The 14,565-nt window shown below is 48.7% G+C and overlaps 2 protein-coding genes across 2 annotated transcripts in view; both read right to left on the bottom strand.

The window, feature by feature from the left end:
- LOC138358755 (mucin-22-like) overlaps positions 1–14,565 on the bottom strand; it is a 96,254-nt gene that overhangs the window by 22,858 nt on the left and 58,831 nt on the right. The gene's annotated exons all lie outside the window — the stretch shown is intronic.
- LOC138358756 (uncharacterized) overlaps positions 7,056–14,565 on the bottom strand; it is a 54,757-nt gene continuing 47,247 nt past the window's right edge. The window contains exon 2 of the mRNA XM_069316928.1: positions 7,056–7,703. Coding sequence (XP_069173029.1) covers positions 7,056–7,703 — 648 coding nt within the window. The remainder of the gene's footprint in view (positions 7,704–14,565) is intronic.

Here is a 14,565-nt window from a genome sequence, read left to right on the forward strand (position 1 = left end):
TCGGGGAGGAATGTAGAGTACCTAAGGGGAGGGGCGGGGAAGGAGTGAGGGAGGCAGGGATAGGGGAACGGGCGTGGCCAGGGGAAGGGGAGGGGTGGCAGGTTTTTTTTTTCTACCACAGACGTGGCCACACATTTACAATGCTAACTAGCATATATACATTTTATTATGTGGCAGGTGGTGGCAGTAATTCGTCTCTGATTACACAATTATCCTGAGATTCAGCGTAGTTTCTGTAACGAGTTTTGTTAACACTACTGCTACTTCCTGTACTGCTACTTCCTGTACTGCTACTTCCTGTACCACAACTGCAGAATGTGGTACAGGTAGATAGAGCCCAGTACGCTCAGGACTACTAAGGACAGGACTCGGGACTGCAGAAGTAAATGCAGAATAGAACCAGTAAAGAGCAGAGGTGCCATAGGCACAATCAGAGAACACTGTATAAACATCAGAGGTCCGCGGTTGTTCAACATCCTCCCAGCGAGTATAAGAAATATTGCCGGAACAACCGTGGACATCTTCTAGAGGAAACTAGATTGTTACATCTTCAGAGGAAACTAGATTGTTTCCTCCAAGGAGTGCCGGACCAACCGGGCTGTGGTGGGTATGTGGGCCTGTGGGCCGCTCCAAGCAACAGACTGGTGGACCAAACTCTCACAAGTCAAGCCTGGCCTCGGGCCGGGCTTGGGGAGTAGAAGAACTCCCAGAACCCCATCAACCAGGTACCAACCAGGTACAACTACAGGTACCTGCATAATTCTCTCAACATACATCAAATTCACATGTAATCATCGCGCGACTTCAATGAGGGAGCTTTGCAACAAATACATGATCAAAATGAGCTAATCAGCAGAGAGAATGTCTGTCCGTCTGTCCGCTTGTCTGTCAAAGGTTGGAGGCCTGACGCTTGGGACTAGCTTCACTCAACGTTTCAAGATGACACATGGGTAGTGTGTGATTGTCATAGGCTGCCTCACTTTAAAAAATACATTGGGGATTTGTTTTCCCACACCAGGAAAATGATAGAATGGATTATGAGAACGTTCGCATCCACAGCAATGCTAATACTATTTAAATCACTGGTGATGTCCCGTCTTGAGTATTGCTCGGTACTCACTTCCTCCCTTTCAGAGCAGGAGAGATCTCTGAATTAGAGGGAATACAGAGAACATATACGGCACGCATTGAAACGATAAAATATCTAAATTATTGAGACCGTCTCAAAGGTCTCAAAATGTACTCTCTGGGAAGGAGACGAGAGAGGTATTAAATAATATATACGTGGAAAATACTGGATGGCCAGAATCCAAATTTGCACAGTAGAATAACAACATACTGGAGCGAAAGATATGGAAGGAAATGCAGAAAAGAACCAGTTAGGAACAGAGGTGCCATAGGCACAATCAGAAAACACTGTCTTAAAATCAGAGGTCCACAGCTGTTCAACACTCTCCCAGTAAGCACTAGAAATATTGCCGGAACAAAGGTGGATGTCTTCAAGAGGCCTTAGACAAGGTCTTGTCAGTTACCCCTATAATGGGAGGCGCCTTTCACCAGTTACCCCAATTATGGGACCCGACTGTCCCATTATATATAGAATGGTTAATACAATTACAACAGAATTACATTCCCCGCTGTTAAGAGATTCATATCGTGATTCAACCTCCTTTTAACTAACACGAACGCCAAGTCACCACCTTAAATAGAGTTGAAAACTGTCCACTCATCTTAAGTAGTGTCTTACGATTCAGATAGGACCTGACACCTCTCCCACACCTCTCCCACACCCAGTCGGGGAGGCGGCAGCGGAAAGGTTACAGAGGTACATAATAGACTCCTCAGGAACATCGTTTATGAGCTAGTTACCTAATTTATTAACATAAATCAGCAGTAACATTGATATGTTGTCAAACTAACATCACTTTAGTATTCAAAACATAACAGAAAAATATTTATAATCTGCAGTTATGGTGTCCTGCAGTTAACTACCCTGCCAACCACATAAACACACTACAAATAACACAAAGTTAAGCCCTGAGGCATCTCAGAGATGAACAAGTCAACACGAGGGAAGAACCTAGCAGTAAATAGGTACCTGGGAGTTAGACAGCTGCTACGGGCTGCTTCCTGGGGGTGTATAACAAAAAGAAAGCCTGGTCGAGGACCGGGCCGCGGGGACACTAAGCCCCGAAATCACCTCAATATAACCTTTCAAGATAACCTCAAGATAACCTCAAGATAAGTTCCACACCAAACTGGAACACCTAACTAGAGAGAATTATACAAGTCATCGCGACCTTTGACGTTAGTGATGCGAGACCCAACACCTTCAGCTTGCCACCAGGAATACATTATTTTGTGCTTGCAACCGACCACACAGTGTTGCATGCAGGCCAACGTGTCCTTTGCATGCTAAATGCGGGCTGCTGTGAGCGACAGCCTTGCTGATCAAGTTGTTCCCAGATAAACCTGGTCCCAGCTGGGTTGCGAGGGACAAGAGGTCTCTAGAAACCAATCACGGGTAAATTACAAGTTATAAACGCTTCCAATCTCTGCAAACTAAAGACAAATGTGACAATGGTAAAAAAAGGTGTTGTAAAACCTGCATTACTTTAAAACCCGCAGTATACTGTGTTGCTAACCTGCCTTATCTTGAGGTTATCTTGTGATGAGTTCGGGGCTTAGCGTCCCCGCGGCCCGGTCATCGACCAGGCCTCCTGCTTGGTGGTCTGGTCCAATCAGGCTTTTGAATCACAACCTGGATGATCAGGTATCCTTGGGCTGGCCTCCACACACACACACACACACACACACACACACACACACACACACACACACACACACACACACACACACACACACACACATTGCGGGACCAAAGAGCCAAAGTTCAACCCCCGTAAGCACAATTAGGTGAGTACACACACACACACACACACACACACACACACACACACACACACACACACACACACACACACACACACACACACAGCACTGGCCGTATCATCTAGTTCCCAGAACACTAAAGAACTCCACGGGTACAGGAGAATAATGTTCTATGGACTGTTCTTCAAACACTAATTATAAGCATCAACACATACCAGGAACCATAAATAATCAGCTGCTCGCTGACACACACACACACACACACACTGTGTGTGTGTGTGATATCTGATCAGATTGGATTTATTTACTTTGGGGTTCTGACTCTCTCGGGTACGACACGGCTTGTATAGTACGTGCTATACGTGCACGTGTATAGTACGTGCTTGTATACATGCTCTAGTACGTGTCTTCCTCCTGACGTGATCACCTCAGAACCCAATTTTCCCAGATACTTCTTGGCGCCATGCCCCCCATGTCTAGGGTGTGACCCCTATGTCAGCAGCGTTGCTCTAATGCTTCAGTCGCCTATATTGAGCACCGTGCGGCTGGCAGCACCACTCACAAGACAATCGTCCTTGAGAATCGCTCAAGGAATCGTCCAAGACGTTAAAAATGTGTTCTATTAGTGAAGAGCAAAAACATCGCAAAATTGACGTTTCCTGAGCATCGGGATTGATAAGTGATCTGGCTTTCTTGATTCATGCGTCTCTGGTTAGACAAAACCGTTGCATTCTTTACGGAGTCTCGCGTCATACAGGTCTGCGTTCAATTCCCGATCGTCTAAATGGTTGGGGACCATTCCTTTCCCTCCGTCCCATCCCAAATCCTTATCCTGACCCCTTGTAAGCGCTATATAGTCGTAATGGCTTGGCGCTTTCTCCCTGATAATTCCATTCCTGCCAGTGGCCCGGGCCATGTGCTCCCGTATGGGCCACGGGCCTGAGGGTCATGGGAAGTACAGAAACGTCTGTTCATAAACGGTTAAGAGGCGGGACCAAAGAGCTGAATGTCAACCCCCGCAAGCACAATTAGGTGAGTAAATAACCACAGCGGCGTTTGCAACAGGAGGCGGACATGGTGGAACGGATATGGGCAGGGGGGAGGGGGGGTCAGCGTCCCCTATGGGAAGGGGAGTACGTGTCTTCCATGTGGAAGGGAAGGGGGGGAGCGTATCCATCATGGTTTTCTATTCAAATTACAGACGCTGAGGATTAAATTAGATACTCTGCAACTGTTATGGATTATTGGTCATTAGAGAGGGAGGGAAAGAGAGAATGGAGAGAGAGGGAGAGACTAGGGAGGGAGGGAGGGAGGGAGGGAGAGAATGAAGAGAGAGAGGGAGATAGAATGGAAAGAGAGGGAGAGAGAATGAAGAGAGGGAGAGAGAATATAGAGAGAGGAAGAGAGAAGGGGGAAAGGGAGAGAGAGAGAGAGAAGAGAGAGAGAAGGTAGGGGAAGAAAAAGGAAGGAAGTAGAAATAGATGGAAGGAGAAATTGAATTGAAATTGAAATAAGTTTATTGAGGTAAAATACACACAAAGGGATGAGGTAGCTCAAGCTATTCTCACCCCATTCAGTACAACGTGTTAATATATACATAGACACACATCACAAACAATAAACATATTACCAAACATTCTGAGAGGTAAAAATATACATTTCCACCTTCACAAGTAGTATGGTATCAGACGTACACACAAATACTTTTATGACCTAGGTATACTGTATAGACAATTTGCAAGACACCTGCAGATAATTCAACAAAATATTACAATCTTGGTGCAAAATTCTTATATCTCTCAAGAATATCATCAACCTTTCCGTTGTGACACATCCAGGCTATTTGTTCAGGAACAGTCCTTATCTCAGTGTTTCTATATACATTAATCAACGGACAATCAAGAATGGGCAAGGGTGTGAGACCTTAACATACCACATAGTTTACACTTCGTGTCATTATCATGAACATCTATCCCATATTCCCAGTAATATTTGTACCCAAGCCTGAGCCGCATGTACACAGAGTCACTCCAAGCATTTCTCCTTTTACCATAAGTGAAATGGGTGTTTTGACTCACATACATGTAGTGTTGCATGGTTTGACTTCTCTCATACATAATCTCTCTCCTCTCCACTCCCGCCTGTGCCTGAATATTTCTGATTTTGCTTCTTATTTGTCTCATTGTGAATTCACATTCAATGTCAACTTGTGGTTTTGATGTGGCACGTTTGGCCAAGTCATCCGCCACCTCGTTGAGCACTATTCCAACATGAGATGGAATCCACATGAATTTCACACTATAACCTTTCAGCTGTATCTCAGCTATTCTTCTCTTACAATCCTCAACTATAGACATGAAGACTGGGTTTCGACTGTTTAAGGACTCCAGTGCTCCTCGGCTATCGACAAATACAAAAACATTTTTGTCGTCATGACGTACTTCCTCCAAACACGCCAGAATGGCCTGCAGTTCAGCTTGTGTGGATGACATATAATTACTAAGCCGGAGTTCAATTATCCTGTCCACAGTCCCAAACTCCGTATAATCCCTTATTAGGACACCACACCCTGCCCTGCCATCCTCCGCCACCGACCCGTCGCAATATACATGTAAACTGTTGCCTCTTGGTAACCGAGATATCATGCTTCCATACAAACACCGTATGGAAGGAGAGAGGGCTTGTAGGAGAATAATCAGAAGCGACCAGTTACCCCACAAACATAAACAAAGCCTCCCACCCTCCCCTCCCTGGGCGAGTAGGCTCCAATACCTGAGAACAGTACCTACCCCCTCTACGTCATCACCGTCATTCTGTAAACACATTCAACCCACTCACCGAAAGTCAGATATATTGTTGTATATATGGTGTGCACGGACTGTGTTACGTCACAATATTCATGCCGGACCAGGCATAAATATTGTGGACTTGACTGGGTTGCTAAACCAATTGTCGGGTCAGTAACCTATTTGTTTTCATAGGGTAAACTAGTAGGGTGAAGCTCTAAGCCTGATAATATGATTCAGAATGAGAGAGAATGGGGAACTGGTCAACACAATGAAAAATGACTATACTTCTTAGGACCTGAAATACCGAATTTCACATTCACCATAACACCAACTAAGATACCAGATGTGTATAATATTTTGAGACTAAGACAACTAATGGTCATTAAACACTGATCTCAAGACTGCTTAGTGATGAACGATTTTTGTTTTGTGCCCCCCCCCCCCACTTATGAGAAAATGATCATCCTAACATTGTCTGAAGAAGGGAAACTTTGGACAACAGTCCCTCAATGGCGGGCTTTTTTTACGGGTGATGAAAGAAAACGGAGCGGAGCGGGTAATGTGTAGGCGTTTACACGGGCAGACTATTTCATTCAGCAGAGTTGTTTGACCAATGATGATACCTGATCATCCAGGCTGTGATTCATACGTTAGGATGCGAACAGCCGCTTCCAACAGCCTGGTTGACCATTCTAGCAACGAGGAGGCCTGATTGCTGAAAGAAGGAATACAGAGAACATATATGGCATGCATAGACGCGATAAAGCACCTAAATTATTGGTATCGTCTCAAAGCTCTCCAAATGTACTCACTAGAAAGGAGACGAGAGAGATATCAAATAATATACACGTAGAAAATACTGGAGGGCCAGGTCCCTGATCTGCACAGTAAAATAACAAATATACTGGAGTGAACGATATGGGAGAAAATGCAGAATAGAACCAGTGAAGAGCAGAGGTGCCATAGGCACAATCAGAGAACACTGTATAAACATCAGAGGTCCGCGGTTGTTCAACATCCTTCCAGCAAGCAAAAGACATATTGCCGGAACAACCGTGGACATCTTCAAGAGGAAACTAGATAGTTTTCTTCAAGGAGTGCCGGACCAACCAGGCTGTGGTGGGTATGTGGGCCTGCGAGCCGCTCCAAGCAACAACCTAGTGGACCAAGCTTTCACAAGTCAAGCCTGGCCTCGGGCCGGGCTTGGGGAGTAGAACAACTCCCAGAACAGAGCCGCAGGGACGCTAAGCCCGGAAATCATCTTAAGGTAACCTCCAGGTAAGGTTACACGTAATGGTAAAATTAAATAAGGTTCCTCAAAGCTTGTGGTGAAAAATATAATTCAAGCGTCAGGCATCAGTACGTGAGACTTGATCACTGATTCCAGTAGTACCTCTTTGAGAGTCTTTGAGACGCCGGACTCAACATATCCTGGTGGTGAGTTATGGGGTCGTCCAGCGGCGGTCTTGGAGAGACAAAGGGTCGTACACCAGCGGTACGACTATGGAGGTAGCCACAAGACCTCCGGCCTCCGCCCAGCGATGAAAGAGGCCGCGTGCCGAAGACTCTCCACCGGGGATCAGCGCTGCGTTTTGCGGTGGGTGGAGGGCTGCAGGGGTGTCTGGGGCTGGTTATAGTGGGGTTGGGGTCAGTGGGAGGTGGGTTGGGGTCAGTGGGAGGTGGGTTGGGGTCAGTGGGAGGTGGGTTGGGGTCAGTGGGAGGTGGGTTGGGGTCAATGGGAGGTGGGTTGGGGTCAGTGGGAGGTGGGTTAGGGTCGGTGGGAGGTGGGTTGGGGTCAGTGGGAGGTGGGTTGGGGTCAGTGGGAGGTGGGTTGGGGTCAGTGGGAGGTGGGTTGGGGTCAGTGGGAGGTGGGTTGGGGTCAGTGGGAGGTGGGTTGGGGTCGGTGGGAGGTGGGTTGGGGTCGGTGGGAGGTGGGTTGGGGTCGGTGGGAGGTGGGTTGGGGTCGGTGGGTTTAAAGGTTAAGGTGGGTGGGGGAGGGATGCATTGTAGGAGTGTTGTTACCTTCGCGCACGAAGAAAAAAAGTGAACGCAAAAACACCATCTACCCAAAAATGTGGCCCTTGCAACGAGGAGCAGCTACACTTATACTTAAGGCTCCAGAGTGTACATACAAGAGTTCTCCACAGCATATGCACACACCCACATATGTTGAAATATATGTATGTGAAGAACCTTATCTTGCGGTTACCATGCGATGATTTCGGGGCTCAACGTCCCCGCGGCCCGGTCCTCGACCAGGAATCCTTGTTGCTGGACTGGTCAACCAGGCTGTGACTCATACGTCAGGCTGCGAGCAGCCGCGTCCAACAGCCTGGTTGATCATGTAGCCTTTGGAGGTGCTTATCGAGTTCTCTCTTGAACACTGTGAGGGGTCGGCCAGTTATGTCCCTTATGTGTAGTGGAAGCGTGTTGAACAGTCTCGGGCCTCTGATGTTGATAGTTCTCTCTCAGAGTACCTGTTGCACCTCTGCTCTTCAACGGGGGTATTCTGCACATCCTGCCATGCCTTCTGGTCTCATGTGATGTTATTTCTGTGTGCAGGTTTGGGACCAGCCCTTCTACTATTTTCCACATGTAGATTATTATGTATCTCTCCCGTCTGCGCTCAAGAGAATATACATTTAGGTATATTAGTCGGTCCCAATAGTTTAGATGTTTTACTGAGTGGATTCTAGCAGTAAAGGATCTCTGCACGCTCTCCAGGCCAGCAATTTCTCCAGCTTTGAAAGGGGCTGTCATTGTGCAGCAGTACTCCACTCTAGAGAGCACTAGCGTCTTGAAGAGTATCATCATTGGTATAGATAGCATCTCTAGTGTGAAAACTTCTTGTTATCCAACCTGTCATTTTTCTTGCAGTTGTGACGGCTACTTTACTGTGTTCCTTAAGGGTAACCATGTCCAACACTTACCATACAGCAGCCACCCAGCAAGAAAACACACACATCGTGTCAGTAAGGCAACTACCACGAGTCCTGGTCGAGGACCGGGCCGCGGGGACGTTGAGCCCCGAAATCATCGCGAGGTAAGATAAGGCGGACAGCCCGCCTGCTATCATAACATCGTGTCAGCAAGGTGGACAGCCCGCCTGCTATCATAACATCGTGTCAGTAAGGCGGACAGCCCGCCTGCTATCATAACATCGTGTCAGTAAGGCGGACAGCCCGCCTGCTATCATAACATCGTGTCAGCAAGGCGGACAGCCCGCCTGCTATCATAACATCGTGTCAGTAAGGCGGACAGCCCGCCTGCTATCATAACATCGTGTCAGCAAGGCGGACAGCCCGCCTGCTATCGTAACATCGTGTCAGTAAGGCGGACAGCCCGCCTGCTACCATAACATCGTGTCAGTAAGGCGGACAGCCCGCCTGCTATCATAACATCGTGTCAGTAAGGCGGACAGCCCGCCTGCTATCGTAACATCGTGTCAGTAAGGCGGACAGCCCGCCTGCTATCGTAACATCGTGTCAGTAAGGCGGACAGCCCGCCTGCTATCGTAACATCGTGTCAGTAAGGCGGACAGCCCGCCTGCTATCATAACATCGTGTCAGTAAGGCGGACAGCCCGCCTGCTTCCATAACATCGTGTCAGTAAGGCGGGCAGCCCGCCTGCTATCATAACATCGTGTCAGTAAGGCGGACAGCCCGCCTGCTACCATAACATCGTGTCAGTAAGGCGGACAGCCCGCCTGCTATCATAACATCGTGTCAGTAAGGCGGACAGCCCGCCTGCTATCATAACATCGTGTCAGTAAGGTCAGTAAGGCGGACAGCCCGCCTGCTATCATAACATCGTGTCAGCAAGGCGGACAGCCCGCCTGCTATCATAACATCGTGTCAGTAAGGCGGACAGCCCGCCTGCTATCATAACATCGTGTCAGTAAGGCGGACAGCCCGCCTGCTATCATAACATCGTGTCAGCAAGGCGGACAGCCCGCCTGCTATCATAACATCGTGTCAGTAAGGCGGACAGCCCGCCTGCTATCATAACATCGTGTCAGTAAGGCGGACAGCCCGCCTGCTATCATAACATCGTGTCAGCAAGGCGGACAGCCCGCCTGCTATCATAACATCGTGTCAGTAAGGCGGACAGCCCGCCTGCTATCATAACATCGTGTCAGTAAGGCGGACAGCCCGCCTGCTATCATAACATCGTGTCAGCAAGGCGGACAGCCCGCCTGCTATCATAACTCATTCTTAATTCCACTAATTCCACATTTCTAAAACTTTCCATACGAGGTTCCCTCCAAATGCGGCTTGTATGTAGAGGCTGCCAAAGGTAACGCTGGCCAGGGAGACCTAACTTAATGACCCGGTGGCCTGACACAGGACTCCGGGGCCCTGACACAGGACTCCGGGGCCCTGACACAGGACTCCGGGGCCCTGACACAGGACTCCGGGGCCCTGACACAGGACTCCGGGGCCCTGACACAGGACTCCGGGGCCCTGACACAGGACTCCGGGGCCCTGACACAGGACTCCGGGGCCCTGACACAGGACTCCGGGGCCACTTGAACCCGTCAGCTAGAAGAGAGGGGCGAGGTCACCTGAGGCAGGCGCAGCAGGGAGGGCCAGGCAGTGAGGGGGAGGTCTGGTGTATGTGTGGTGGCCCATTACCCCTTAGTGCCGGACGGCTTGAAGTGGATGGAACAGGACGAGGAGCGAGGGAGGAGGAGGAGAGGACCACACTCAAGGTGGTCCTCAAATCCTTAAGCACGATGCAAGATCCTTATTATGTGTAAACTTCCTAGCCATGCTTCGTGAGGATAGCCTTAAAGGTCCTTTAGCTGTGGATAGGATTTCTCCGTGTGGCTGCCTCTCTATCCTCCAAGGGTCGTAGCTCCGTAGGGAAGGGGGGGGGAAGGGGGTGGGGGAACTCGTGGGGGGATCATAAATCTTGAAGCAGCATGGAGAAGGTATAGCTTTCTTGTGGTGTTCCTTAACGGTCAGCGTCGTCTGGCCGCGCTGCAGGAGGCTATGGTCGAGTAGGGTCTAGGACATGGTCATAGTATGCACCGTCTACGTCACTGTTATTCTATAAATAAACCCGACCTATCCTAACCCGTCCTGACCCAATCTATCCTAACCCGTCCTAAACCAACCTATGCTAACCCGTCCCAACCTGGCCTAACTTCTAGCCGAACGTAACCTAACCTAACCCCCCCAAAAGATGTACAATATGATGGTGTACGTAGGGTGTGTGTTCCCCGAGCCCTCCTTGACGGGACAGAGGAGTGGGTGTTATACCGTTTTAAAGGCTCTTCAATGCCCAATAAACTCGCCCCTCGGGGCAAAATTTAAAAAAAAAATTTCAATCCCCTTTCCCTTCCCTTTATCGTCTAGTATGTTTGATATTCCTCTCCTCTCATCCCTCTGTCTCTTCTCTCTCTTTTCTCTCTCCCTTTTCTCTCTCTCTCTCTCTCTCTCTCTCTCTCTCTCTCTCTCTCTCTCTCTTCACTGGTCTCCGTTTTCCTTGCCAATGTTTTACCCACTACCTGGACTGATGCTCCTCCCTCCTACTTCGCTCCGCCCAAACAAATTGCGCGTTCTTGGTCCCATTGTCAGCGAAGCGTGAGGGTCTACCCTCCCAAATACCCTCAACCATTCCCTCCCATCCCCCATGTCCCACCCCTGTCTATGTCACACCTCTCTCCCATGTCCCGCCACCCCCCCCCCCATTCCCAGGCGGCATTTTCAAGCCCTCGCTGCCCCAGATTTATGATATTACATCATCTACGAAATTAGCATTGCAAGATATAGAAAGGTTTCTGGAGCAGGACTGCGAGCAGCGGCGTCTAACAGCCTGGTTGATCAGACCACCAGGCTGGAGGTCTGGTCTGAGACCGGGCCGCGGGGACATCGATTCCCTTATTCATCACAAGGTAGACACAGGGTAGGTAGGTCGGCGTTCAATCCCCGACCGTCCCAGAAGTGATTGGGCACCATTCCTTTCTCCCCGTCCCATCCCAAATCCTGATCCCTTCCAAGTGCTATATAGTAGTAATGGCTTGGCGCTTCCCTGATAACTCCCTCCCTCCAGTGATCACTGTCCTTGCGGTCCCGGGTCCCGGGGCCCGGTCTCTACCAGGACGCCTGGTTGATAGGCGGTCTGATCAGTGAGACTGTTGTTGGCGTCCGGCGTAAAGGGAAAAAGAATGGGGATAAAATGACCTTACTCAGTACAGATACCCACAGCCTCTTATTCCGCTCCCTAAGGCCTCGTATCGTCTCTTGACCTGACACCACGGTTCGTATCCCACTCCTCGTTGACCACAAGCAACAAAATGAACAATTACAAGATACAGAACATGTAAATAGGTAGGAAAAACTATTCAAAATCGTATTGTGATCGCGGACGCCAGAGCCTGGTGCTGGGGGAGGCAGCAGGTATTTACGGAGGACAAATATCACGACAGGTTTACCCACTGGGTCAGGTGGACCTGCTCCAGCAGGTGGCGAGATGGAGCTGATGAAAGGGTTGAGATAGATGAGATTGAGGGGGATAGAGGTAGTCGCTGAGAGATGAGATGAAGATAGAGGGAGAGAGATGAGAGGATCAAACGAAAATGTTGAAGGAAAATACTTATAATCCTTTTACCTTTCCTTCCTTCCTTACCTAATCTCCTTACTCCTTCTCCATACAACCCTCTGGACCCTTCACTTCCATTTATTCTTCACCTTCCCTTTCCCTCCCTCCCCTTAATACATCTTACCTATTGCCTTGCCTTCATCTGCCGGTCATATTCCTACCTTTTGTTACACTCTTAATTGATCAAGAATCATCAAGTGTGTTTTCGTCGCCAGATTGACAGGCACTAGTCGTCTATTAATTTAAGAGAACCTGTAATGGTGGTTGTGGTTGTAGGTGAGGTGGTTGTGGTTGTAGGTGAGGTGGTTGTGGTTGTAGGTGAGGTGGTTGTGGTTGTAGGTGAGGTGGTTGTGGTTGTAGGTGAGGTGGTTGTGGTTGTAGGCGAGGTGGTTGTGGTTGTAGGTGAGGTGGTTGTGGTTTTAGGTGAGGTGGTTGTGGTTGTAGGTGAGGTGGTTGTGGTTGTAGGTGAGGTGGTTGTGGTTGTAGGTGAGGTGGTTGTGGTTGTAAGTGAGGTGGTTGTGGTTGTAGGTGAGGTGGTTGTGGTTGTGAGATGGTTGTGGTTGTAGGTGAGGTGGTTGTGGTTGTTGGTGAGGTGGTTGTGGTTGTAGGCGAGGTGGTTGTGGTTGTAGGCGAGGTGGTTGTGGTTGTAGGCGAGGTGGGTGTGGTTGTAGGCGAGGTGGTTGTGGTTGTCGGCGAGGTGGTTGTGGTTGTAGGCGAGGTGGTTGTAATATTAATAGTGCCTGAGTAATAAAAGGTGACTTTTCATGATCTTGTGTTACATGGTGATGATGGTGATGGTTGATTGGTGTTGAAGCAATGCTGGTAGTTGTAGTGATGGTGGATGATATAGTTGTGATGCTAGTAGTGGTAATTGTGGTGATGATAGTTGTGGGCAAGCCTAAGCCTCTCTCAGCCCAACTGGCACACCCGTGGTTGTAAATTGTTGTGCATTAGTATGATTATCCTTATACCAGGATGGAGTACCCTTGTGTTGGATATAGGTAATCTTATTTGCAATTCAGATTAGTGAAAGACATACGACATCTGGTTATGCAAGATGACACAGGTTATGCATCTCAGTTATGTGGCATGGGCGGATCGTAAGACTACCAGCTCTAAGGAGCTACTTTCTGGGTTCAAGTTCATGTTTATTGAGACAAAAAAGAAATACATCTCAAAGGGATAGAGTAGCTTAGGCTATTTCAACCCCCTACTTTTTTTCTTTCTTTCTACTTTCTGGGGGTGAAATAGTGGTAGACTTGGGTTGGATCAGGTCACCGTGACCTCACTAACAACAGTAGGAGTGTTATCCCCCCTTTTGCCTGTTCCCAATAACATCATGGGAACCTATGACTGGGCCAATCAGGTGATGCGTTTGAAGGTAGTAGCTGCATTCTGATTGGTGTTCTATGTAGAGAGATGGAAACGAGGTGTGGGTTCGTCCACCCACGTAACCCACACCAGGATCACTCTCAGGGAGGACATGAGGAACTTCGGATGTTCATCATGTTCATCATCGACACCCAACACAACAGACACCCAACACAACAGACACCCAACACCAACAACACAACAGACACCAACAACACAACAGACACCCAACACAAGAGAGACCCAACACCACCAACACAACAGACCCAACACCAACAACACAAGAGAGACCCAACACCAACAACACAAGAGAGACCCAACACCAACAACACAAGAGAGACCCAACACCAACAACACAAGAGAGACCCAACACCAACAACACAACAGACCCAACACCAACAACACAAGAGAGACCCAACACCAACAACACAACAGACCCAACACCAACAACACAAGAGAGACCCAACACCAACAACACAACAGACCCAACACCAACAACACAAGAGAGACCCAACACCAACAACACAACAGACCCAACACCACCACAACACAAGAGACCCAACACCACCACAACACAAGAGACCCAACACAACCACAACAAGGACCCACCATCAAGGGCCCCAACACCCCGTATCTTCACCAAATAAACACTAACCATACGGCTAAGCCCTTTCATCCATTACTTTTCAAGCCATTAAATCCTCCAGTGTAAATTCCATCAGATCTCTCGTGTGTTCAAGCGACCCTCCACTGAGGCTCTGGGGAAGGACTTCGGGGGTGGGAAGGGAGCCTTTGTGTGGGGCAAGAAAAGAGGGAACGAAGGGGGTGCGTGAGAGGAAGAACTGGATAGAAAACCTGGTTAAAAGAACCCCTTTTCCACCCCCTGTGTGGAAGGGGTTCTCGGGGA

The sequence above is a fragment of the Procambarus clarkii genome, chromosome 86 (assembly GCF_040958095.1).
Source record: "Procambarus clarkii isolate CNS0578487 chromosome 86, FALCON_Pclarkii_2.0, whole genome shotgun sequence".
In the NCBI taxonomy this organism is placed as follows: Eukaryota; Metazoa; Arthropoda; class Malacostraca; order Decapoda; family Cambaridae; genus Procambarus; species Procambarus clarkii.